This window comes from Pongo pygmaeus, chromosome 22 (assembly GCF_028885625.2).
Source record: "Pongo pygmaeus isolate AG05252 chromosome 22, NHGRI_mPonPyg2-v2.0_pri, whole genome shotgun sequence".
Lineage (NCBI taxonomy): Eukaryota > Metazoa > Chordata > Mammalia > Primates > Hominidae > Pongo > Pongo pygmaeus.
In genome coordinates, this window is record NC_072395.2 from 54,347,759 (window position 1) to 54,372,688 (window position 24,930).

Consider the following 24,930-nt stretch of genomic DNA (forward strand, 5'->3'; position numbering starts at 1 on the left):
TTCGTTTCTGGAAACCAGGGAGCAGAAATGAAACCGAAACTGAATTGTCTGGGAAATTCGCGATGGGGGCGGGGAGCGCAGGGAGAAGTAAGCCCAGTGGAGGACCCTGAGGCCCGCCTTTGCAGGACCAGGGCCGGCCTTCCGATTCCCCATTCATTCATCCCAGAAGCACCGAACCACCCTGTGCCCGGATCCCAAGTGCAGCGGCACCCAGCGTGGGCCTGGGGCTGCCGGTTGACCCGGTCCTCAGCCTGGTAGCAGAGGCCAGGCCAGTGCCACAAGGCCAGGCTCCACTGGGCCCTGCCCGCCCAGGAGCCTGTGGTGTCAGGCACCTAAGTCCACCTGGCCTGGAGGAGGACAGGTGTGCAAAAGAAAATATCTCAGGACCCCCAAACTCCTTATGCCAAGGGAAACATCAAGCCTGGGAACTGAGCCATCAACCCTGCCATGCTTTTTCCCAAACAGATCCCTGTTGTCAGAGGCACATCCAGAGCAACTCCACACCAGGTGCATGCCACAGCAACTCCATCTTAAATAGGAGCTGGTAAAACGAGGCTGATACCTACTGGGCTGCATTCCCAGACGGGTAAGGCATTCTAAATCACAGGGTGAGATAGGAGGTCAGCACAAGGTCATAAAGGTCATAAAGACCTTGCTCATAAAACAGGTTGCAATAAGGAAGCTGGTCAAAACTCACCACAACCAAGATGGCCACGAGAATGACCTGTGGTTGTCCTCATTTTTGCACTCCCACCAGTGCCATGACAGTTTACAAATGCCATGGCAACGTCAGGAAGTTACCTATATGGTCTAAAAAGGGGACACATGAATAATCCACCCCTTGTTTAGCATATCATCAAGAATAACCATAAAAATGGGCGACCAGCAGCCTTCAGGGTTGCTCTGTGGAGTAGCCATTCTCTTACTCCTTTACTTCAGGCAGGGGAGATGAATTTCCCTTTGAGCCTGTGGACAGAGGGCAGCCTGGCAGAGGGACGGGCATCAACAAAGCCTCTGAGTGTGACCTGGGTGCTGAGTTCAGGGATGGCAATGGACGGACTGAGACTGGATCAGAAGTTGCCTGGAAGAAGAGAAGGCCATTCTCAAAGTATAAGAGTGTGGAACTTAACTGGTAGGAAAAAAAAAAAGAGTAACTGCTGTTTGTTTAATAGAGCGCACATCCTCTGCAATTCAGGTGGGAGGTTGTGAGCTTCCTAAGTACAGAAGCTGCCTCTTGATTTAAGCATAGCGAGGAGGTGCTGAAGAGCGCAGGTTTGGAGAATAATCACCTGGATTGGAACCATAGCTCTACCAATGTGGAACCCAGCTCCTTAAGCCTCAGTCTTCTCATGGAGAACATGGTGTGATAATCCTACTCCTCTGGGAGGGTGGCTGTTAAGGTGAGTGATTGCACACGAGTCCCTCTAGCTGATGTTACCAAGCGGTCCTTGTTTTTAGAGCTCCCAAGATGGTGGCAGGCCACTTCCAAGATGGCGGCAAGCTTCTTGTTCTCTGACCTGGGGTTCTTGGCCTCACAGATTCCAAGGAATGGAATCTTGGGGCATGTGGTGAGTGTTCTCGATTAGGACGAACCCAGGCACTTAGCCATGCAGGAACAATGGTAAGCCTTTAGCCCGATTGGGAGCAGCAATGGGTGCCTCACTGGATCAGGAGCACAGTGGACACCCTGCCGGATCCAAAGGGGTGGAAATCAGTGGCGGGTCTGTGATGGCGGCAAACAGCAGCAGACAGCAAATGGCAGTGGTGAATGGCAAGTGAAAGCTCAGCTCCAGCCATAACAAACACGGACCAGAAGAGTATGCAGTTGCAAGATTTAATAGAGTGAAAACAGAAGTCCCGTACAAAGGGAAGGAACCCAAAGGGGGTTGCCATTGCTGGCTCGAATGCCTGAGTTTATATCTCGATCACTGTCCCTCCCCCTGTGCTCTCAGGCAATAGATGATTGGCTATTTCTTTACTTCCTGTTTTTGCCTAATTAGTATTTTAGTGAGCTCTCTTTACTACCTGATTGGTCGGGTGTGAGCTAAGTTGCAAGCCCTGTGTTTAAAGGTGGATGTGGTCACCTTCCCAGCTAGGCTTAGGGATTCTTAGTCGGCCTAGGAAATCCAGCTAGTCCTGTCTCTCACTGACACCTAACACATACTTTACATGCTCAGTAGACATGAGCTGTTATTGTATGACTGCTGAATTACACCCCAAAACAACCACCCATACTCCCCAGGGCCCTGCCATATCATATGCATATTAGAGGCAATGAAGCACCCAGATCTAAGGCCAGGGAGGGACTGCAGTGGGCAAGGGAAGTGCCTAGGGCGTTAAAACTTAAGGAGGCATTGCACCAACTGGGAGTGAGCTGTGTGTGCTGTGTTTCCTGGGCAGGGCGCCTTACTGCCCTTCCGAGTCCTGCCCTGGCTGAGGCTGTGCCTCTATCTGGTTATCAGTTGCCCGCAGCTCTTTCTGATTTTGTTTGTGAACAAGGGCCCTTAGGGAAGCCTCTCGCTGTTAGAAGCAGTAGCAGCATCACCCAGAGTGAAGTCTCTGTTCACATGAGTGCCAGCTCGCACACACCTACCCTGTGTTCCCAAGGCACTGTTCCTGCTTCAGAAAGCATCAGCCCAGCCTGCTCACAGCCCCCCAGGATGTGCTGTTGCCTGGGTTCTTGACTAGGAAATAACAGGCCCAGAGGGGTTGAGTGTGTGTGTGTGTGTGTGTGTGTGTGTGTGTTGAAATGAGGTCATTGCTAATTTCTGGGAGAACTTGTGTTCCCCTTGGATGAACCCCTTGGATGAAGAGCCCCTTGGATGGGGTTGCCCAGCCCTAGGAGTGGATCCTGCAAAGCAAAATAGACTTCAGCACAGGGAGCTGGCTGGGGGACTCCTCCCTCTCTTGTAGGTGCAGCAGTATTGAATTTGATTCCATCCAGGTTTCCCCTGACCCCAGGACCTAAAGCTGTGGGGAAAAGAAAGAGAGATCAGATTGTTACTGTGTCTGTGTAGAAAGAAGTAGACATAGGAGGCTCCATTTTGTTCTGTACTAAGAAAAATTCTTCTGCCTTGGGATGCTGTTAATCTATAATCTTACCCCCAACCCCGTGCTCTCTGAAACATGTGCTGTGTCAACTCAGGGTTAAATGGATTAAGGGCTGTGCAAGATGTGCTTTGTTAAACAGATGCTTGAAGGCAGCACGCTTGTTAAGAGTCATCACCACTCCTTAATCTCAAGTACCCAGGGACACAAACACTGCGGAAGGCCGCAGGGACCTCTGCCTAGGAAAGCCAGGTATTGTCCAAGGTTTCTCCCCATGTGATAGTCTGAAATATGGCCTCGTGGGAAGGGAAAGACCTGACCGTCTCCTAGCCCAACACCTGTAAAGGGTCTGTGCTGAGGAGGATTAGTAAAAGAGGAAGGAACGCCTCTTTGCAGTTGAGACAAGAGGAAGGCATCTGTCTCCTGCCGGTCCCTGGGCAATGGAATGTCTCCGTATAAAACGCAATTGTATGTTCCATCTGCTGAGATAGGGGAAAACCGCCTTAGGGCTGGAGGTGGGACATGCGGGCAACAATACTGCTCTGTAAGGCACTGAGATGTTTATGTGTATGCATATCTAAAGCACAGCACTTAATTCTTTACCTTGTCTATGATGCAGAGACCTTTGTTCACGTGTTTATCTGCTGACCTTCTCTCCACTATTATCCTATGACCCTGCCACATCCCCTTCTCCGAGAAGCACCCAAGAATGATCAATAAATACTAAGGGAACTCAGAGGCTGGCGGGATCCTCCATAGGCTGAACGCTGGTCCCCTGGGTCCCCTTATTTCTTTCTCTACACTTTGTGTCTTTTTCTTTTCCAAGTCTCTCATTCTGCCTAACGAGAAACACCCACAGGTGTGGAGGGGCAACCCACCCCTTCATAAAGCTGGGGCAGGTTCTGGGCCTTGGGGTTGGTTGGGGGTGACCCTTCCTAATCATGGAAGTCTTTAGCGGGGGCTTGTAAGGGACTGTGAGCTGAGCTAAGGAGAATGGAGGTGGGGTGCCAACCGCTCCCGAAGGGAAATACCATCTCCCACTCACATCCAGTTAGCCGGGAATGGGAGCTCCCAAAGGGAGGGCCACCCATGGGTCTGCTTGACTCAGCCCTCCCCAACCCCTTTCACCTTTGCAGTAAAACTCTAGCCAAGGAAGACAGAGACCTTTGGAGACCAAAACAGAACTTTTAATTCGGGCCAACAGCAGGCTCATGCCCAAAATGCCTGCCAACCCCAGCAAAGAAAGCAGCTTGCTTATATGTCCTTTGAGACGGGAAAAACAAGGTAGGATACAGGTTTCAGACAAAGACAGTAAATTACTTAACCCGTGACAATTCTGAGGAAACTGGCGATTTAGTTATATTGACTAGTCATCCTCCAAGCTGGACTAAGGTTGGAGGCTGGGGTCCGGAGGCAGGTGATAAGCTTTCGAGATAAGCTTGCATCTGCAACTTGTTACAATGCTGGGAGAGGCTGCTTAAAATTTTAGCCTGTGTTACTTCTAAATAGCTTATACTAAATGTTAACTATTACCTATGTTATGTTTATTATTTTAAGCTTTATTATTACTATTTTATTTATTTTATTTTATTTTCCTTCCACACACCCTTTTCCACCCTGGAGAGAGACCAGATGAGCCAGACTCCAGGGAGGCCTAGAAGGAGGCAAGGGGAAACGGGAAAGGAGGAAGATGATATGGGTGTGCCTGGTTAGGGGTGGGAGTGCTGGACGGAGTTCGGGACAAGAGGGGCTCTGCAGCCATTGGCACACAATGCCTGGGAGTCCCTGCTGGTGCTGGGATCATCCCAGTGAGCCCTGGGAGGGAATTGAAGACCCCCAAGTACCAATGCATCTGTTTTCAAAACCGACGGGGGGAAGGGCATGCCTAGCTTCAAGGATACGTGCAGGCTTGGATGACTCCGGGCCATTAGGGAGCCTCCGGAGCACCCCGATCCTCAGATGGGCCTGATGAAACGAGCCTCTGATTCAGCAGGCCTGGGTTCGGGCCCGAGAACCTGCGTCTCCCGCAAGTTCCCGGGAGGAACCTGCTGCCGGTGCGGGGCCAGGAGCTAGGTTTCGTTTCTGCGCCCGGAGCCGCCCTCAGCACAGGGTCTGTGAGTTTCATTTCTTCGCGGCGCGGGGCGGAGCTGGGCGCGGGGTAAAAGCAGCCGAGCGATAGCGGAGGCTGCACTCCCGCACTGCGCAGGGACCGGTGAGTGTCGCTTCTGGGGGCAGCGCCCAGTAACCGCGCTAGGAGCGCGGAGAAGGGCATTGGGAGAGCGGCGTTCGTGGCGGAGACTAGCGCTCCGGAGCACGGGCACGGCGGGGGCACCTTCTCGGCTGCTAGTAACTAACAGTAATCATCATCATCATCATAGCAAGGGCGCTGATGGGCGGGCTCCGAGCACGCCTGATTCTGATTCCCACCAGGCCGCCCAGGCTTCTGATGACTCATCAGAAACATCTCCCTAACCCGCGGCCTTCCTGCAGGAGAGGTTGGGGAGGGGTGGGGGACGGGGCTCGGGGGAGGTCTCCGAGGGACTCTAGTAAGCGGGGAAGGGCGCCGGGAAAGTTTCACGTCCACGGCTGCGCTGGCCGCGAGCCCACCCGAACGCCGACCACCGCTTTCCGTCGACTTCTATTTCCTGCAAACGCGCGAAAGCAAACCCAAGTCAGAGTGCGGAGGTCGCCGGGGAGGGAAGGTTCAAGGAGTTCTCGCCGATCCTGCTGAATAAAGGGGGTTCCGAGCTGGGCCGAGATGGGGCATGTGCGTGAAGACCCCTGCCCGCTGTTCCCCACCACCGCCCCGGTGGATGCCATGCCTGGGGCTTCCGCGGCGCGTGGGGCTGACGCACCCTCAGGCTCCATCGTAGTTGGCCGGGATCGTGGAGTGGGTGCGGTGGACGAAGGGAGGCAGGACAGTCCCGGGGGTGGCAGAAGGAACCCGGGCACAGCTGAGACCTGCGCTCCCACCCCACCAACACTCACAGCGGGTGACTGCCGAGCGGGGCAATTGGGATGGCCCAAGTTATTGGTCAAATTTTAAATCACGTTTGTTATTGGGAAGTAGAGTCCAGTGATGCTAACCACGCCTCTACCTCCACCCCCGGTGTCAGTCCCAAAGGGCTCCTAAAATGGCTGTGTCATCTTTCAGCCTTGGACTGCAGTTGCTGGCCAGGAATCCCAGCGTCGCAGTGGACACGCCTCCCTCGCGCCCTTGCCGCCCACCTGCTCACCCAGCTCAGGGGCTTTGGTAGGTAGCAGTGCATTTGATCTAAAGTGCAAGATATTCTCTCTTTTATTCATAACAAATTTAAATGCCAGCGGGGTTTGGGGGGAAGAACGCTTTCAGAAGAAAAGGTGAATGTCAGTCCTGCAAGAGTTAGTTTTAAAGCTAGACTGGATTGGCACATGTATACGTATGTAACAAACCTGCACGTTCTGCACATGTGCCCCAGAACTTAAAAGAATATAAAAAAAGAAAAAACTAGACTGGATTATGTTGGGAAAGTGTAGCCTCTTCCATCTTAGGCATTTCCTAGAACGTAGGCAGTAGGTGGTCCTTATTAGGGGTTTTGGGAGAGGAAGGGGGCTGAATCCTACCTTCCATCCCTGCTCCTCTATGGGGTCTGAGCTGAGGAAGCTTCACCACAAGGAGAGAACCCCCCTGACAACCCTGGATGCCACCTTTACCCTCACTGCAGGAATTCTGTTGCCACGCTGCTGGGAGATCGGTTCTGGGTCGGAGGCTACATGAAAACTCCCACTCCCTGAAATCTGGAGTGGAGAACACCGCCATCCAGCCACCATTCCAAGGTACAGCCGAAATTAAGTGGGCCGTTTGGTTCATTTTGTTCTTTCTTTCTTTTTTTTGAGATAAGGTCTCACTCTGTCGCCCAGGCTGGAGTGCAGTGGTGCCATCTCAGCTCACTGCAACCCCCGCCTCCCAGGTTCAAGCGATTCTGGTGCCTCAGTCTCCTGAGTAGCTGGGATTACAGGCACACATCACCACACCTGGCTAATTTGTATGTGTTTAGTAGAGACAGCATTTCACCATGTTGGCCAGGCTGGTTTCAAATTCCTGGCCTCAAGTGATCCACCCACCTTGGCTTCCCTGGGATTACAGGCACGAGCCACTGCACCCAGTCAGGTTCATTTTAGTTGTTATGTTAACCGGGTTTCCTCCACCTGTGTGCTAACTTTCACTTTCCCAAAAGGTTTCAGGATGACCCAGCAGGCAATGAGTGATTCTCAAATTCAGGATTTATTGTGAGAGAGTCACACACACAATTGAGCATTCACAGTACAATGATTAAAGGGAGTGATTAGGGTAAGGACCCACAGTGGAGGCTCTGGAGGCCAGCCCACTGACAGCCACTCCAGGGAGTCCAGAATTCCCTCTCTAGTGCTGGGTGGTAGAGGGAAATCTGTTTCTCCAGGGGCCTCGTCCTGGGCTGCCCAGCTGCCAAAGTCAGGAAGAAGCTTTCAGAAATCTCACTGCCAAGATTCCAAAAACGCTTCAGACATTGCCAGTCCCTTGTCGCTTTTGCGATCCTCCACAGGTGTGCGTGCCACTGGGTCCTTATCCACCGGGGTCTCTGGTGGCATTGGGCCACAGCAAGTGTTCCCTCATCCCCTTAGTCTACCACACACATGCTTACCACTTTGAAGAAAAACCCCTTTACTATGAGCGAAAGTGAGAAACACGTATGTTTATTGTTTCTAAAGAAAAAAACTTACTATGGGCTTAATGCCACCTAATATGAGTGCCTCCATTTTGAGACATTAGGGTCACAAGTCATTATTATATATCATGGGCACAAACCTGCCCTGGGCGGGGACGGAAGGAAGCCCCTGCACAGGGGCAGTTGCTCAGGATGTGAGAAGAGCCTGGTGCATAACCCTATCCATGCCCACCTAACACCTCAGGCTCTGACCAGTGGGGCTGTGCAGTAGCGAGTGACTGGAGGGCTGGAACCCTGCAGCCTCCTCTCCAAACACAGGGTGCAGCCAAGACATTTTAGGAGCAATTTGGGATGGAGAGCTAGGAGTCGCCACCTCTTGGCTCTTCCAAGGCCGGAACTGGTGCCTGCACTCAGTTCAGTTTGAAAACTGCAGCTGGATGCCAAGTTCCATGGAGGAATAAGAAACCGGTTTGAACTCCCGAGATTGCTCTGCCCCTGAAATCCAAACTGATGTTCCAAATGATCAGGGAAAGATACAAACGTTTATGGTTTACAGACAAAACCCATAAGGTTTAGCTTTCAGAGGATCTCATTTTATGAAGCAAATTAGGGAAAGGAATCTACTCACCAAGTCCTGTTTCAGCTGATTGAGTGGAACCTGTGGTCATGAGGTACAAGTCCTGATCTCAATGATGCTCCTTATCTGGCTGCAGAAAGGCCAACTGAGGCAACCATAGCCCAGAAGACTGGTACTCCTGAGAGGCAAATGAAGTGGTGGTCTTTGATATCGAGCCTGGGATGCCCTGGGCACATGAGGTCTTTCCAAAGGCATGGGAGTTTTAGGGAATAAATTCCCAGATTGTCAGACTCCATAAGTACCGTTTACAATGGATTACCTTTTATAAACATCCCACTCCTACCTGACAAAAGAGGTGGGCGGATTATGAGGTCAGGAGATTGAGACCATCCTGGCTAACACTGTGCGACCCCATCTCTACTAAAAAAATACAAAAAATTAGCCGGGTCTGGTGGCATGCACCGGTAGTCCCAGCTACTTGGGAAGCTGAGGCAGGAGAATTGCTTGAACCCGGGAGGTGGAGGTTGCAGTGAGCCAAGATCGCGCCACTGCACTCCAGCCTGGTGACAAAGTGAGACTCTGTCTCAAAAAAAAAAAGGAATACATCCGTTTCTTCCCTTCCAAATCAAGCAAGGGTGCCTGCCCTGGAAGTGTATAAACCCGGGGACGGGAGACAGAAAAGGATAGTTTTAAGTATTGGTGTCGGGGACGTGTACTTTTAGCCAAGGCAGTATGAACCCATGGCAGTGCTTCCCGGCCTTCCTGACATGGGCGTTTCTGTGAACTCCAGTGTGACAGGAGAAATGGCATTGGCTCAGGTGTGCAGCTAGATATGTTACAGAGCAGGGCGACAGGCAGGGGTGATGAGTTTTGTTTTAACAACCTGTCCCTTCAACCCTCGTGGTACTGACAAATATCACGTGGCTCTTGGGGGAGATTCCTGCAAGGAGAAGCAAGGAGAGCATCCTTACATATTATTGATCCAGGCAGCAGATTTGCAGCAAAGCTCTGTGCTTTATTCATCTATTAAAATAGTCAAAGCATAGGAAAAGGATTCTGGGAAATCAGAATCGGCTTCAGAGCACACCCCTCCTGCACTCGCACCATTCTCAGCCTTGGGAATGGGACTGGGTGGGTGGATACTCTCGGGTGTTCTCCGGGTTTGGATCTTACTTGTACACTTTGCTTGATTTCAAGGAGGTGCGGGAGAACAGCTCTGTGATACCATTTCACTTGTTGACGTTACTTTTATTTGAAGGAACATATATTGGAGGTAAGTTGGTGCATGCTATTTTCTTTAACATTTATTTTGAGTCATAGGAGAAAGATTTTCAGTTACTTTTATCCAAGATTATTACACACTGTAAAATTTCATATTTAGGCACTTGTCCTACAACATTTTAAAAATGAATTTCAAATACATACATGTGTATTTGTAATGCAGACAAGTATAAGGCAGTCAGTTACATGCTTTCAAGAGCAAAATGAATGATACTTCATTTCCCCCATTTGTGGGAGTAAAAGAATGAAAATATGAAATTGATGATCAAAAGAAAGAGCATAAAAGATTTAGAGCTTTTTTAAACTAAAGGTTTGGGTATCAAATTACCATAATATTTGGATTCTCTTGGCTACATTGGAAACAGTTCTATAACAATTTTATTTTTAAATGTAAAGTTTTTGTTTGTTGTTGTTTTTAAGACGGAGTCTCGCTCTGTTGCCCAGGCTGGAATGCAGTGGTGCGATCTCGGCTCACTGCAACCTTCACCTCCCAGGTTCAAGTGATTCTCCTGCCTCAGCCTCCCAAGTAGCTGGGACTACAGACACATACCACCACTTCCAGCTAATTTTTGTATCTTTAGTAGAGATGGGGTTTCACTGTGTTGGCCAAGCTCGCTTCAAACTCCTGACCTCAGGTGATCCACTTGCCTTGGTCTCCCAAAGTGCTGGGATACAGGCATGAGCTACTGCGCCCGGCCTTTAAATGTAAACTTTTTAATTGTATTACAATTGCATCAGAAGTTGTATCCTTTGCAACTATTCAAATTTATACTGAAAACGTTTTTGAAGTTCAACCTAAAATTATGACAGGAGATAGTTTTAGAAAATATTTTGGGGAACAGAGGCATCTTCTATTTTTTTTTGAGACAGAGTCTTGCTCTGTCGCCCAGACTGGGGTGCAGTGGCGTGATCTCAGCTAACTGCATACTCTGCCTGCCAGGTTCAAGCAATTCTTTGCCTCAGCCTCCCGAGTAGTTGGGATTACAGGTGCCCGCCACCATGCCTGGCTAATTTTTTTGTATTTTTGGTAGAGACAAGTTTTACTGTCTTGGCCAGGATGGTATTGAACTCCTGACCTCATGATCCACCTGCCTCGGCCTCCCAAAGTGCTGAGATTACAGGCGTGAGCCCTGGGGCCCGGCCTAGAGGGATATTCTTGAAGTGCCTTGAGCAGGGAGGCAGCGTTTGTCTTCATCTGACCTTGGCTTCTTTGGGTCACTCTGTTTCTCTTTCCGTGAATAAAGAGCCAGTGAGCACACATTGTGTCCCAGGCACTCTTCTACGCTCTGGGGACATCACCATGAACAACTAGTCAGAGTCCCCACCTCCACGGGCCTTCCCTTCTGGTAGTGGGTTTGGTTCCATGGTTGAATGTACCCAGCTGCTTATCTGTTCAATAGGCATCTGCTTTATTTTAAGCTTACCTTACAAAGAAGGAAGATGGTTCTTTCCGAAGTGGACATCGCAAAAGCTGATCCAGCTGCTGCCTCCCACCCTGTATTACTGAATGGAGATGCTAACGTGGCCCAGAAAAATCTGGGCTCGGTAAGTTGTTCTCTGAAAGTTGCTATCCATGTGACATGAGCCATGCCCATTCGAGGCTGCCCTTTTCTACAGCGGTGCTACTGCTGCCCAGAGATGCCTGCTCTCTCGCCTCTCCTGTGCCAGGACGCAGATCCTGACCCTCTACTTGCCAACTTACAACCATGTGTAGACTCGTTGCCTTAGCTCACCGTGGGTGGAGGTGCTACTAGTAGTAAACAGGAAGGCAATATACCATTGTGGGAAAAACATATAGGTGGCAAAACTATAAAGAAAGGCAAGGATGTGATGATTGCAAGCCTCAGGATAGAGGGACCCTCTGGAGGTGAAGGAGTTGACCCAGGGAGGTGTGTGCAATGTCCTAAGTACTGGGAGTGTTTGTGTTCTTAACCCAAGTGGTTGGTACATGCATATTTGCTTTATTATGTTTGACACACTTTTGTAAATAGATAGTATAAATAAATGAAAACAAACAAAAAGTTATAAGGTGAACTAAGACTGAGGCTACCAATTGTATTCGTGCATTTGGTAAGGCTGTGGTTCTTTCTCAGTCAGGGCCCATTTTGCTCCCTGGAACTTGTGGCCAGGTCTAGAGACATCTTGGTTGCCACAACTCAGGGTGAATAGTGAATAGAGGCCAGGTATTTGGCTAAACCTCCTACAATGTGTAGGGTAGCCCCTGCAACAAAGAATCATCTAACCCCAAATATGAATAGCTTCTTGTCCTGTTATAAAGAAGCTATTCTAGTAAAAACGTATGTCTATGATGAAGCATGCACAAAAATAGTCATTAGAAAGAGGTAAAAGACAAAATGATTTTCTCATATTTTCTTCCTGAACCCCAGTCAGCCCACATTCGGAAAATTGCACCCAGCTGCTGGTAGGTGGGCAGGACCGAGTGTGAAGTCTGCTGCTTTCTCTGTTTTTATGCAAGTACTTCACTATTTTGATTATTTTAGTTTTATAGTAATTATGGAAATTAGGTAATGCTAGTCCTCTGACTTTGTTCTTCTTTTTCGAAGTCATTTTGACTAAGAATATTTAGATCATTTCTATTTAATGTGACTGGTAATATAATTAGGTTTGAGAATATCATCTTGCTATTTGTTTTCTATTTGTCCCATCTGTTCTTCATTCCCCCTTTCATCTTTTTCTGCCTTCTTTTGGATTATTTTTTATGATTCCATCATGTCTCCTTTGTTGTCTTATTAAGCATAACTCTTGGTGTTTTTAGTATATATCTTTAACTTAATAAGTCAACCTTCAAGTGATAGTCTGTCACTTCATGTATAGTGCGAGAACCTTAGAATAGTGTACTTCCATCTCTCTACTCTGAGCCTTCATGCTATTTCTATCATGCATCTTTTACATACATCATAAACCCCAGAATACATTGTTATTATTGATGTTCAAACATTCAATTATCTTTTAAATAAAGAGAGCAAAGGAATACGAAAAAGTGTAGTAGTTGCCCCTTCTAGTATAGACTCCTTTGTATAGATCCAGATTTCCATTCAATATCATTTTCCTTCTACCTGAAGAACTTCTTTAACATTTCCTGTAGTGCAGGTCTGCTGGTAATGAATTAGTTAAGCTTTCGAATGGCTAAAAAAGTCTTTGTTTTGCCTTCATTTTTAAAGGATATTTTTGCTGGGTATGGAATTCTAGATTGATGGTGTTTTTCAGTACTTTAAAAATACTGCTTCACTGTCTTCTCACTTATTATTGCTTCTGATAAGATTGACAGCAGATTTCTCATTTGTGTTCCTCTGCTCACACTATATCATTCTCTGGCTGCTCCTAACATTTTCTCTTTATTACTGGTTTTGAGCAATTTGATCATGTTAGGCTTGATGATGTTTATGTTTGCTGTGCTTAATGTCTGTTGAGTTTCTGGGATCTTTGGGTTTATGGTTTTCATTAAGTTTGAGGGAATTGTATGTATTATTTCTTCAAATATTTTTTTCTGTCTCCCATTCTCTTTTGGGGATTCCAGTAACCTGTGTATTAGACTTATTGAAGTTGGCCGTCTTTAATGAAGTGTATTGGTTCGTTCTCACACTGCTATAAAGAACTGCCTGAAACTGGGTAATTTATTTAAAAAAAAGAGGTTTAATTGACTCACAGTCCACATGGCTAGGGAGGCCTCAGGAATCTTACAATCATGGAGGAAGGCATCTCTTCACAAGGCGGCAGGAGAGAGAATGACTGAAGGAGGAACTTGCCAAACACTTATAAAACCATCAGACCTCATGAAAACTCACTATCATGAGAACAGCATGGGGAAAACCTCCGCCAGAATCCGATTACCTCCACCTGCTCTCTCCCTCGACACGTAGGGATTATGGAGATTACAACTGGAGATGAGATTTGGATAGAGACACAGAACCAAACCATATCATGAGCATGATCTGCAGGCCATGAAGAATTCTCCATTTTTGCTTCCTCCAGGTGGCTGAGAACAATCTGTGCAGCCAGTACGAGGAGAAGGTGCGCCCCTGCATCGACCTCATTGACTCCTTGCGGGCTCTGGGTGTGGAGCAGGACCTGGCCCTGCCAGCCATCGCCGTCATCGGGGACCAGAGCTCGGGCAAGAGCTCTGTGTTGGAGGCACTGTCAGGAGTTGCCCTTCCCAGAGGCAGCGGTAAGAACTTACATTCTGTGTTAGTCTGCTCAGGCTGCCATAACAAAATACCACAGACGGGGTGGCTTATGCAACAAAAGTTTATTTTCTCACAGTTCTGGAGACTGGAAGTCCAACATCAGGGTTTAGCTTCTCCTGAGGCCTTTCTCCATGGCTTGCAGATGGCCACCTCCTCACGGCTCCCCCATGCGGCCTTCCTTCTGCACACAAGCATCTCTGCTGTCTCTTCCTCTTCTTCATAAGGGCATCAGTCATATTGGATTAGGGCCCACCCTAATGACCTCATTTAACCTTAATTACCTCTTTAAAGGCCTTGTCTTCAAATATAGTCCCATTAGGGGTTAGGGCTTCAACATAGGAATTTGGAGGGAACACCATTTCATAACGCTGTCTCATTGCACATTTTTTTCACGTAAGTCATATGTAATCTACAGTTTGAGAAGGATCTGAATAAACGCATTTGGGTCCCCCAGTTCAGAACTATATCAATGAGGGCTCAAAGAGTTCAGGCCTGGGATGGGTCTTGCAATACAGGTCAGGCATGGTAGGTAGAATATGGAAGGAGTTTACAGTAGGAGGACAGTTGTAAGGTGGCCTGGTAGCAGCAGGATGCTTTCCTAATGGGGGTAGAGTGTGTATGTTGGGAGGATAATGGAAGATGTTTGGATGAGTTTCAGGGGTTTCCCGATGTGGTCTGCCACCTGAGCTGATGGCAGAACACTGGGATGAGGCAGGAAGCCGAAAGTGGTGGCTTTCAAGCGTTAGTAAGCAAAAACTCACCTGGGTTACATATTCAGAATGCATGTTCTTGAGGTCACCCAGACACAGTGCGATGTCCCCGCATATCAGAGGGTAAGACCAGAAAGTTTCCAGTTTTAAATGTCTCCCCAGATGATTGTATAAAAGTTTGAGAACCATGGGCCTAAGGCGCTATGTAGGTCTTTTAAGAGCAAAGTGGAGCACTGATGTGGGCGTGGCCTCCTAGGGATCGTGACCAGATGCCCGCTGGTGCTGAAACTGAAGAAACTTGTGAACGAAGATAAGTGGAGAGGCAAGGTCAGTTACCAGGACTACGAGATTGAGATTTCGGATGCTTCAGAGGTAGAAAAGGAAATTAATAAAGGTGAGTATCCCCTGTTTGGATGCCTGGTCAAGCCTTCTGACATGCATGGGGTCTGTTTGTAACTGTTCATATTCCCACCTCCCTGGGCCTGTGCTGTTAGGACCCCTTTCTCCTGCACATCAGGCCCTGGTTCCTTCTACTTCTTTTACCTCATTATGACCAGCACGCTTGGATATCAGCATCTGATAGCAATAATTTATTTCTGGCCGGGCACAGTGGCTTGTGCCTGTAATCCCAGCTCTTTGGGAGGCTGACACGGGGGGATTGCTTGAGCCTAGGAGTTCAAGACCAGCCAGGGCAACATAGTGAGACCCCATCTCTTAAAAAAAAATTAAAATAGCTGGGCAGGGTGGCATGCATCTGTGGTCCCAGCTATTCAGGAGGCTGAGGTGGGAGAGTTGCTTGAGCCTGGGAAGTCAAGGCTGCAGTGAGCCGTGATCTTGCCACGGCACTCTAGCCTGACAACAGTGAGACCCTGTCTCAAAAACACATGTATTGCTTATTATGTAAGTATCTAGAATAATGTGAATTTTAAAAAGTCCCCAAATATGGACGATCTGTCCCTTATTCAAGGGCTTCCCTACTTAGATCTGGCGGGAAGAGGAGCCAGATATGGGGGTGAGGGAGCTCCTCCCCCTGTTCCTTTGTACAAGGAACTCCACGTTGTAGACAGGATCGTCACTGAACCCCACTCAGAACCAGCACCCTTTTCTGAGAAAGGGGAGTGGCTGTGTTTGCATAATCCCAGCTTAGGCTAATTCATGGCAGGCCTCCATAAATGCAAACCATAAGGATCAATTTTAAGTGTCTGCAAGGGGAAATGACACCAGCAGTGTAGACAGGGCAGAGTAGATGACAAAAAACAGCCTCTGTGAGATGCATGGATAACATCTTCCTGTCGACCTTCATGTTTTTCTAGCATGTCACATGATTAAATTTCATTCACACTGGGAAGGTACTAAAGAGACATGAACTGATGCCCAGCAGTAGGAAGAGTTTAGCATTTGTAAGGATGGAGCATTAATCACATTTGTTGACTGTTTATAGAAAGATAAATAATGTTATTGACAAACCAGGATTTTGAATTAGTTGGAATTAGGTTGGCTGCCTGCAGCAGAAAACTCAAAATAACTGTGTGCCTTAGCCCTTGCTGTGTAACAAACCCATCTTAAAACTAATGGCTTAACCACTTTTATTTCTCATGATTTGATGGACCAGCTGGGCAGTTCTTCTCTGGGCTAGCTGGGCTGGGGCTGATGGTCCAGGATGGCCCTTGGCTGGAGTGACCAGGCCTTCTGTCTGTGTGGTCTCTCACCCTCCAGAAGGCTAAGCTGGACTTCTTAATGTGGGTGGAGGGGTTCCCAGCAGCAAGAGAGGGCAAGACCCGACATCTAACACCTTTCAATCTCTCCTGGTGTCACACTGTGTAACATCCCCTTAGCCAGAGAAAGTCACGTGGCCAAGCCCAATTTCAAGGGAGCGATTCTTTCTCTCCATGGAAGTGACAAATGCACCCTGTAAAGTAGTGTGCATACAGGGATGGAAGAGAATGTGGATGCCATTGTGCCAGCAAGTTGCTAACACAGTGGTCTAAACAATGTAGAAGCTTTCTATCCCTCTCATATAAGTCTGAAGCGGGGCAGACCAGAGCTGATTGGGGATTCCAGTGTCAGGAACCAAGACTTATTCTTATCCCATTTCTTCATTGGGTATGGCCTCTGTTTCCAAGGCCCCCCTGTGACTTAGTCAGCAAGTCCACTTTGAAGCCAGCTGGACCATGGCAAGGGGCATCTCTCTGCCTTCGTAAGCACACTTTCTGGAAGTTGCGCATAACATTTTCACATGGCCCATTGGCCAGAACCTGATCTCATGACCACATGGCAGGTACACGGATATTGGGGGAACAATTAGTGGACCATAACCACTGTTATTTCCTAATTTCTAAATTGATATCAAACATCCCAAAAAGGCATTCTAGATGTAGAAAAGAGTAAAGTGGTGTTAGCCAACAATTTGATGAAACAAATTCAATATCCTAAAATTCATTAAGGAGGAAGGAGCAAAATAAAATCTCTTAATGGGATGTTAACAGCCAGTGCTTATCTTAGCTAAAATAAGCACATTTCCCCCCATATAATTTTCCAGTTTATATTTTAGGCATTTCCATATATTTTTATTTGTTTCTATTTTGCTTGGTTGCTAATTTCCTACTGACATCAATGAGAAGGATTTACAAATGCTACCAGGAAGAACTTCTTGCCTCCACCCACCTTTGGACTGGTCTAAGTGGGTGTCACTCATGGTGATGTTCTCACAAGGTCTCTTTACACACCATGCTGGCCAACAGCAGGGAAAATACTGAGTTATCCTTTGAGATCTCTTTCATCCCAATCACAGAAAATTGAATCTGCTCCAAATATGCTTTTCTCCGTGACTCGCAGAGAGGAGAAGATGCTTTCAGAGTATTCACCATCACGAGATCCTTTCATCCTAAGCTCTGTTTGGGTTTGATTTTCCCCGTCTCTTCTCTAGCCCAGAATACCATCGCCGGGGAAGGAATGGGAATCAGTCATGAGCTAATCACCCTGGAGATCAGCTCCCGAGATGTCCCGGATCTGACTCTAATAGACCTTCCCGGGATAACCAGAGTGGCTGTGGGCAATCAGCCTGCTGACATTGGGTATAAGGTCAGACTTCAGACCCATTCTGACCTTGGCCATGGTGTGGGGATGGGGTTGTGGGAGGGGTGGGAGGAGAAAGGGGGTACTGTATCAGAGTAACCGTTGAGTCCAGAGCTGAGTTTTGGAGTTAGTATTTGGAGGTGTGAGTGGGGAATTTAGAGAGCCCGTTGGTCACAGTCTCTTCCGTCAAGTTGAATGGAAGCTTCTTTGGAGAAAGTGAGGCCAGCGGGCACAGTTGGAAATGTGTTCTATGTATTTGTTTTATGTTTTATGCAATGACTCGTTTTTGGTTATATACATTTTGCAGCATATCTAAAGTGCTGTGTATTAGGAAGGGGTCTTATGTGGGAAGAGAGCATTAAAAATAAGTATAATGGACCACACACAGTGGCTCACTCCTATAATCCCAGCACTTTGGGAGGCTGAGGCAGGAGGATTCCTTGAGCCCAAGAGTTTGACAGAAACCTGAGCAACATAGTGAGACCCCCTTCTCTATAAAAGAAAGGTTAAAAAATTAGCCAGGTATGGTGGCGTGCACCTGTCAGCTACTGGGAGGATTGCTTGAACCAGGGAGGCTGCGATGAGCCATGATTGTGCCACTGCACTCCAGCCTGGGCAACAGAGCAAGAATCTGTCTCAAAACAAAAAACAAAACAAAACAAGCAAGAAAGAAATAGGTATAATGATATTTTAGTATCAGTGAATCTTACTTTACAGATTAAAGATTTAGGGGTGAAGTGGTGTTTTTTGGCCACCATTTTTCATTGTGACCATCAGATCTGAGGTCTATGGGGTTAATTATCTGAAACCTCATGGTTTTCCCTGAGCCTATAGCTCTGTGTCTGCTGCAGATAATTTATTTTCTCATAATTCCAGCTTGGTAGGTACCTCCAGGGTTGCATTTGTGGGTTCATTTCTCCAAAGTTACTTCTTTTGGGGGAAATACGCCTGGGACTCTTAGGGCCTGAAGCAAGTGCAAGGTCAGGACCTGCCTCACCTCTCACTTGCCTTTGCCGTACTCACGAGTCACCTCCTCTCATTTCCTTACAGATCAAGACACTCATCAAGAAGTACATCCAGAGGCAGGAAACGATCAGCCTGGTGGTGGTCCCCAGTAATGTGGACATCGCCACCACAGAGGCTCTGAGCATGGCCCAGGAGGTGGACCCCGAGGGAGACAGGACCATCGGTGAGAATGGGGGAGCCCCACTGTGCTCGGTGAAAATGGGGGAGCCTGCCTGTGCTCGGTGAGAGTGGGGGAGCCCCACTGTGCTCAATGAGAATGGGGGAGCCCGCCTGTGCTCGGTGAGAATGGGGAGCCTGCCTGTGCTCGGTGAGAATGTGGGAGCCCCCCTGTGCTCGGTGAGAATGGGGAGCCCTCCTGTGCTCAGTGAGAATGGGGGAGCCCCCCTGTGCTTGGTGAGAATGGGGAGCCCGCTTGTGCTCAGTGAGAGTGGAGGAGCCCCACTGTGCTCAATGAGAATGGGGGAGCCCGCCTGTGCTCAGTGGTCTGCCAGTGGGCAAGCATCCCTCCAGTCTCCATGGGCTTTGCTCAGTGGGGACCTGCCTCCACTAAGACCTGCTAAGGGAGCAGGTTTGGTGCCCACCAAGGCCAAGTGAAATGAGCTGCTTTTGACTCTCGCTGGATGGGTTGCCTTGTAAGCCTCATCTACTTGCTCAGAAAGGCACAGTGGGCTCGGAAGCAGGGCAAACTCAGGAGGCACATGGTACTCATTAAGAATGCATTTGAGATGGGATTTCCATAACTCAAGGGATAAACAAAACGTGGCGTGTTCTACAGTGGACCCAGGTGAAGGAGCTTGGGGAGAGCCACACGCTGTTCTGGGAGGCATCCCCGCCTTCACGCGGCTCGTCGTGGAGTTCTTTTCTGGAGTGGGGCGCCACTGGCCCCATGGTTCTGCAGGGGCCATGGCCTGTCCTCAAGCAAGGATGGGAGGAAACCTTGGGAGGCCGGGGGCGTGAGCGGTTGTTCGTTCACCTCTGCCTCGTGACTGGGCACGTTCTCTCCCCAAATACATCTGGCTCGCAGGAATCTTGACGAAGCCTGATCTGGTGGACAAAGGAACTGAAGACAAGGTTGTGGATGTGGTGCGGAACCTCGTGTTCCACCTGAAGAAGGGCTACATGATCGTCAAGTGCCGGGGCCAGCAGGAGATCCAGGACCAGCTGAGCCTGTCCGAAGCCCTGCAGAGAGAGAAGATCTTCTTTGAGGACCACCCATATTTCAGGTGCGCTTGCCTGGGTTTCATCATGGATCAGTCCAAGCCCAGGATGTTAGGCCTTCCTGGGGACAGTGGCGGCCATCCCACAGATGTGTGGAGTGTGTGTGTGTCTGTGTGTGTGTGTGACTATGCTTGTTCCCCAACAAGGACTATGGAATTTAGCTAGAAAAATAGGAAGGGGATTACAAAATACTGCAAGAAAAAAAAAAAAAAACTAAAAACCAATCAAAATAGGGAGAGAACAATGTACAATAATTTACATAGCATGGTGCTGGAACCATATTTTATAAAAACATAAATAGAAGAGAATAGGAAAAAAGTAGAAATCCCAGAAATAGACCCAGATATATATATTTGACACATGATAAATGCAGCATTTCAAATCAAATAGTGGACTATATCAGCTTGAGTATCTATTAATGGTGTTGAGATAATTAATATTTGGGGAAAAATTAAAATACTGCCCTTACTTACCTCATTATACCAAAATAGTTAAAGTTTAAAGTTAGATATTAAAAGGAAGCAATAAGCATCCCAGAAGAAAAGGTAGGTGAATAGTTTATAAGAATTTTCTATCCCTCCTACCAAAAGTGACATTTTTTAAAAGGAAAAGACTTGATAAATTGGTAAGATTTAAAATGATGAGACTATGTAGAGTTGTAAACATTCTTGCATTCAGTTCTCCCAGAAGCCTACAGAGAGCCATTACTCAGAATTCCAGGAACATCAAATGGAAACTTACATGCTGTTCTGCACATTCACAATTGCCAGAAGATGAGATGACTCAGTGTCCATTGATGGATGGATGCAGAAAGCAATGTGGTCTGTACAAAAACATGGAATACTTTCAGCCTTAGAAAGGACATTCTGACACATGCTACAACCTGGATGAAGCTTGGGAACATTCTACTAAGTGAAAGAACCCAGTCATAAGAGGACGGATACTGTCTGATTCCACTTAGCTGAGGTCCCTGGAGTAGTCAGATTCATAGAGACAGAAAGAACGATGGGTGCCAGGGGCTGGAAGAGAAAGAATGGGCAGGTAGTGTTTAATGGGGCCATTGTTTCAGTTTGGGAATATGAAAAGTTCTGAAGACAGACAGTGGTGATGGTTGCATAATAGCGTGAACGTACTTAATGCCACTCAAGTGTACTCTTAAAGATGGTTAAATGGTCAATTTTATGTTATATGTATTTTACCACAATTTAGAAAAATTGACAGAGAAACTGAAGCTTAGGTATGAGTATACTCTCACAAAAAGGCACAGAAACTCATGCTTCACTGCTGCCTTTATCTTAAAATGTCCTATAAAATGTGGGAAACCCTGTAATAACTCACTCTGTGAGCACGAATTTGGATCGAGTGAGAAGATGCTTGACTTCCTTCCTCCAGACAGCCCATGATTTAAGTTTTTATCTTGGACAAGATATCTTGTGTCTCTTCTCCTCAGTGTTCTGCTACCCATTTATCTCAATATGCTTCAATGTATTCGTATGAAGATATGTCTGTATCCATTATGATTACCTACACATATTACACATAGAAGGGGGTATGTGTTATAAAAACATATCTATACCTGTCTGTGTATTTTTGTGATGACCAAGTCTATAGTCAAACACCATGATACACATTTATTATATCAGCTGGAAGGGCTCATTCCATATCATTGTTTAAATATCCTAGATTGCTAAAATTCAGTCATAATCCTATTCAATCCAATTCTGAGTATTTGCTGGGTACCAATTGCAAGACATTCCATCCAGTTGTAAGCAACTGAAATTTGCCTTGACTTTTGCCAACAGCAAAAAGGCAGACATGCGTGTTCTGGCTACATCAAGGTGGAAATCGGTCCTGTGTTCTCTTCTAGGGATCTGCTGGAGGAAGGAAAGGCCACAGTTCCCTGCCTGGCAGAAAAACTTACCAGCGAGCTCATCACACACATCTGTGTAAGCACGGGTAGAGCTGTGGGTTCTCTAAAAAGAATACTACGAACACAGAGCTGAATCTTGCTGGCTTCTTAAACATCACTGTACACACAGATCTTCTGAGGATCTTGTTAAGATGCAGATTCAGATTCTGTGGGTCTGGAGTGGGACCTAGAATTCTGCATTTCCAGCAAGTCCCCAGACAATGTGGATATTGCTTTTCAGGGGACCACAGTCTGGGGGGATGCTGATAGACTGTATCTACTGGGCCAAAATAAAAATTAAAATCTTATGCACAAGCTACTAACTCTTCCTTTCTCATTGACAACCACTATTATAATGTCTTAGTCATTCTAATGAATGTATTTTTTAACTTCTAAAAGCTTTGTAAAAGCTCTCTGTGGTTCTTTTTAAAAATCTGCCTGAATGTAGTCTCTTCCTTTTTCAAATTTTCTTTCTTTTCTTTTTTTTTTTGAGACAGAGTCTCACTCTGTTACCCAGGCTGAAGTGCAGTGGCGTGATCTCGGCTCACTGCAACCTCTGCCTCCTGAGTTCAAGCAATTCTCCTACCTCAGCCTCCTTAGTAGCTGGGATTACAGGTGCACACCACCATGCCTGGCTAATTTTTGTATTTTTAGTAGAGACAGGGTTTCGCCATGTTGGCCAGACTGGCCTTTTTCAAATTTTCAACTCAGCACCAGAGTGCAAGGTCTTCCACGTGGTCCCCAGGAATGCGGGTGTAGAACGGGATTGTTTCCAGCTGCCGTGATGAGCGCAGAGCTCTTTGGGGTCCCACTGTATGCAGAAAGAGGATGCTTCCTTATTAGATTCCCCACCTCGAGCAAGCCCATAGGGATTGATTTTTTTGCCTCTGCACCAAGTCAGGCTCATGGTTCCCGTTCGAGTTTTCTTACCTAGACAGATGCCCTTGTGGCTGAGCCAGGCTCCATTGCTGCCTTCTCCTTGAGCCCCTGCCTGGCCACTGTTACTGAGGCTGGCCTCTGACTACCCCTCCCTAACTTGTGAGTCCACCGATACATTTAAAGGTGCGGCTTTCGCATGTCAGCCGGCATTTTTAGATGTTTGCCATGGAAGGGTGAGCCAGCACGTGGCGTCAACCGTACTGTTAAAAACAGAAGTCTCTGATCACTTTTTATTGATTGCAAACAACATAAAAGTTGTTGAATCTCAAATTGCTCCAAATGCCACTTTTTCAGAACTTACTAGACAAGTGGATCTCTCCAGTCTCCCTCTGGAGAGTTTACCTAATATGACCACAGAGGAACTGCTCCTGGGTCACTCTACCAGGGCCCAGGACCCATGCACAATGGGTGCCTCAGTGCTGCTCATGAGGCTGCTGTCGCAGGAGTGGGGAAAGGGGAAGACCTGGGCAGAAAACAGTGCCCCTAGTGTGTGCCCCCCGGCCCCCCCACCCCGGGTCTGGAAAAGCTAAAGCCAGGAAGTCAAATGGCCCACACAGCTCCTCTGCAGAGGGAGGCCCGGGACCTCCTTCTCATTCTTTGTTCATCTTTATACATTTCCATTATTTTCTCTCCATTTTCCTCAGAAATCTCTGCCCCTGTTAGAAAATCAAATCAAGGAGAGTCACCAGAGAATAACAGAGGAGCTACAAAAGTATGGTGTCGACGTACCAGAAGATGAAAATGAAAAAATGTTCTTCCTGATAGATGTGAGTGTTGCCAGCTGCATGGAGCTGGAGAAGCACATGTCATGGTCAAAAAAGGGACCCTGGGCCTTATGCACTTCCTTCTTCACTCCCCCAAGGCTGATCCAAAGACATCTGGCCCATAGCACTCAAAGGGTGGACAGGGCTGAGGGAGGCAGGGCAGGGAGTGCAGGGTGGAGTCAGCAGCGAGGGATGCTCAGGCTGCATTGTGCCCACTCTGCCATGAGCATCACCCAGAACCCTAAGGCAGTAAGGGGTGGGATAGGATTTTCTGGTGCCAAAACCTCTTCTTTCTCGTGATCCACAGTGTCCCATAAGAAAGCAAAGAATGACTCTCCACCCTTCACATAGGCACGGCCTCCAAATGACCTTGACACTTAGATTTGAATTCTATCCACTTATACTGATGTTTTTCTTCTTGACAGAAAATTAATGCCTTTAATCAGGACATCACTGCTCTCATACAAGGAGAGGAAACTGTAGGGGAGGAAGACATTCGGCTGTTTACCAGACTCCGACACGAGTTCCACAAATGGAGTATAATAATTGAAAACAATTTTCAAGAAGGTGAGTGTCTTAGTCCCTTCTTTTGGGCTGCTACAACCGAATACCTGAGACTGGGTCATTTATAAACAGTAGAAACTTATTGCTCATTGTTCTGGAGGCGAGAAATCTGTTCTTAAGGAATCAGGAAATTTGGTGTCTGGTGAGAGCTTTTTCTCTGCTTCAAAGATGGCACCTTCTAGCTGTGTCCTCTCATGGGATAAGGGACGAACAAGCTTCCTCGGACCTCTTTTTTACAGGGGTACCACAGGCATACCTCAGAGATATTGTGGGTTCAGTTCCAGACAAAACGAATATTGCAATAATGCAAGTCACATAAACTTTTCGGTTCCTGGTGCATAAACAGTTCATTTATGCCGTACTGCAGTCTATTAAGTATGTAATAGCATTAGGCCTAAAAATATGTATGTACCTTAGTTTAAAACACCTTATTGCTAAAAAATGGCTGATACAGAAACAAAAAGTGAGCATGTGCTACTGGAAAAAAATGGTGCTGATTTGCTTGACATGGGATTGCCACAGACCTTCAATTTGTAAAAAATACGGTATCTGTGAAGTGCAATAAAACAAGGTATGCCTGGAATCCCATTCATGAGGGCAGAGTGCTCATAACCCAGTCCTTCCTAAAGGTCTCCTCTGCTGATACCATCACACTGGGGATTAAGTTTCAACATAGGAATTTTTAGGGGACACCAACATGTAGATCATAGCAATGAGTCAATAGCGTAGTAAACCTGATATGTTGGCTTAAGACAGAGAAGAGTGGGGCAGTTGGGGAGGACGGTCAGGATAACGAGCTAGTGACAACTAAAGCCACATTTGCTCTCTTCTATATCACTGAACCCAAATGACCATCCACTGATGAATCGATAAGCCAACTGTCGTGTGTCTGTGTAGCAGTTGGCTTTGGCTGTCATAACAAAGTACCA

At 47.3% G+C, this 24,930-nt stretch overlaps 1 protein-coding gene across 11 annotated transcripts in view; it reads left to right on the forward strand.

Moving 5' to 3' along the window:
• Window positions 1–4,737: 4,737 nt before the first annotated feature.
• The window catches only part of MX1 (MX dynamin like GTPase 1), a 34,785-nt gene continuing 14,592 nt past the window's right edge, over window positions 4,738–24,930 (forward strand). Inside the window, exons 1-13 of one of the 11 annotated variants that reach the window (XM_063659694.1) lie at window positions 4,738–5,158; window positions 6,203–6,301; window positions 6,753–6,864; window positions 9,508–9,583; window positions 11,011–11,136; window positions 13,585–13,777; window positions 14,763–14,900; window positions 17,433–17,587; window positions 18,632–18,770; window positions 19,632–19,830; window positions 21,693–21,771; window positions 23,318–23,440; window positions 23,863–24,004. In XM_063659694.1, the coding sequence (XP_063515764.1) occupies window positions 11,032–11,136; window positions 13,585–13,777; window positions 14,763–14,900; window positions 17,433–17,587; window positions 18,632–18,770; window positions 19,632–19,830; window positions 21,693–21,771; window positions 23,318–23,440; window positions 23,863–24,004 (1,273 nt within the window). In that variant the 5' untranslated portion in view covers window positions 4,738–5,158; window positions 6,203–6,301; window positions 6,753–6,864; window positions 9,508–9,583; window positions 11,011–11,031. The other 10 variants (XM_054468821.2, XM_063659690.1, XM_054468822.2 and 7 more) reach the window with 10 other exon arrangements.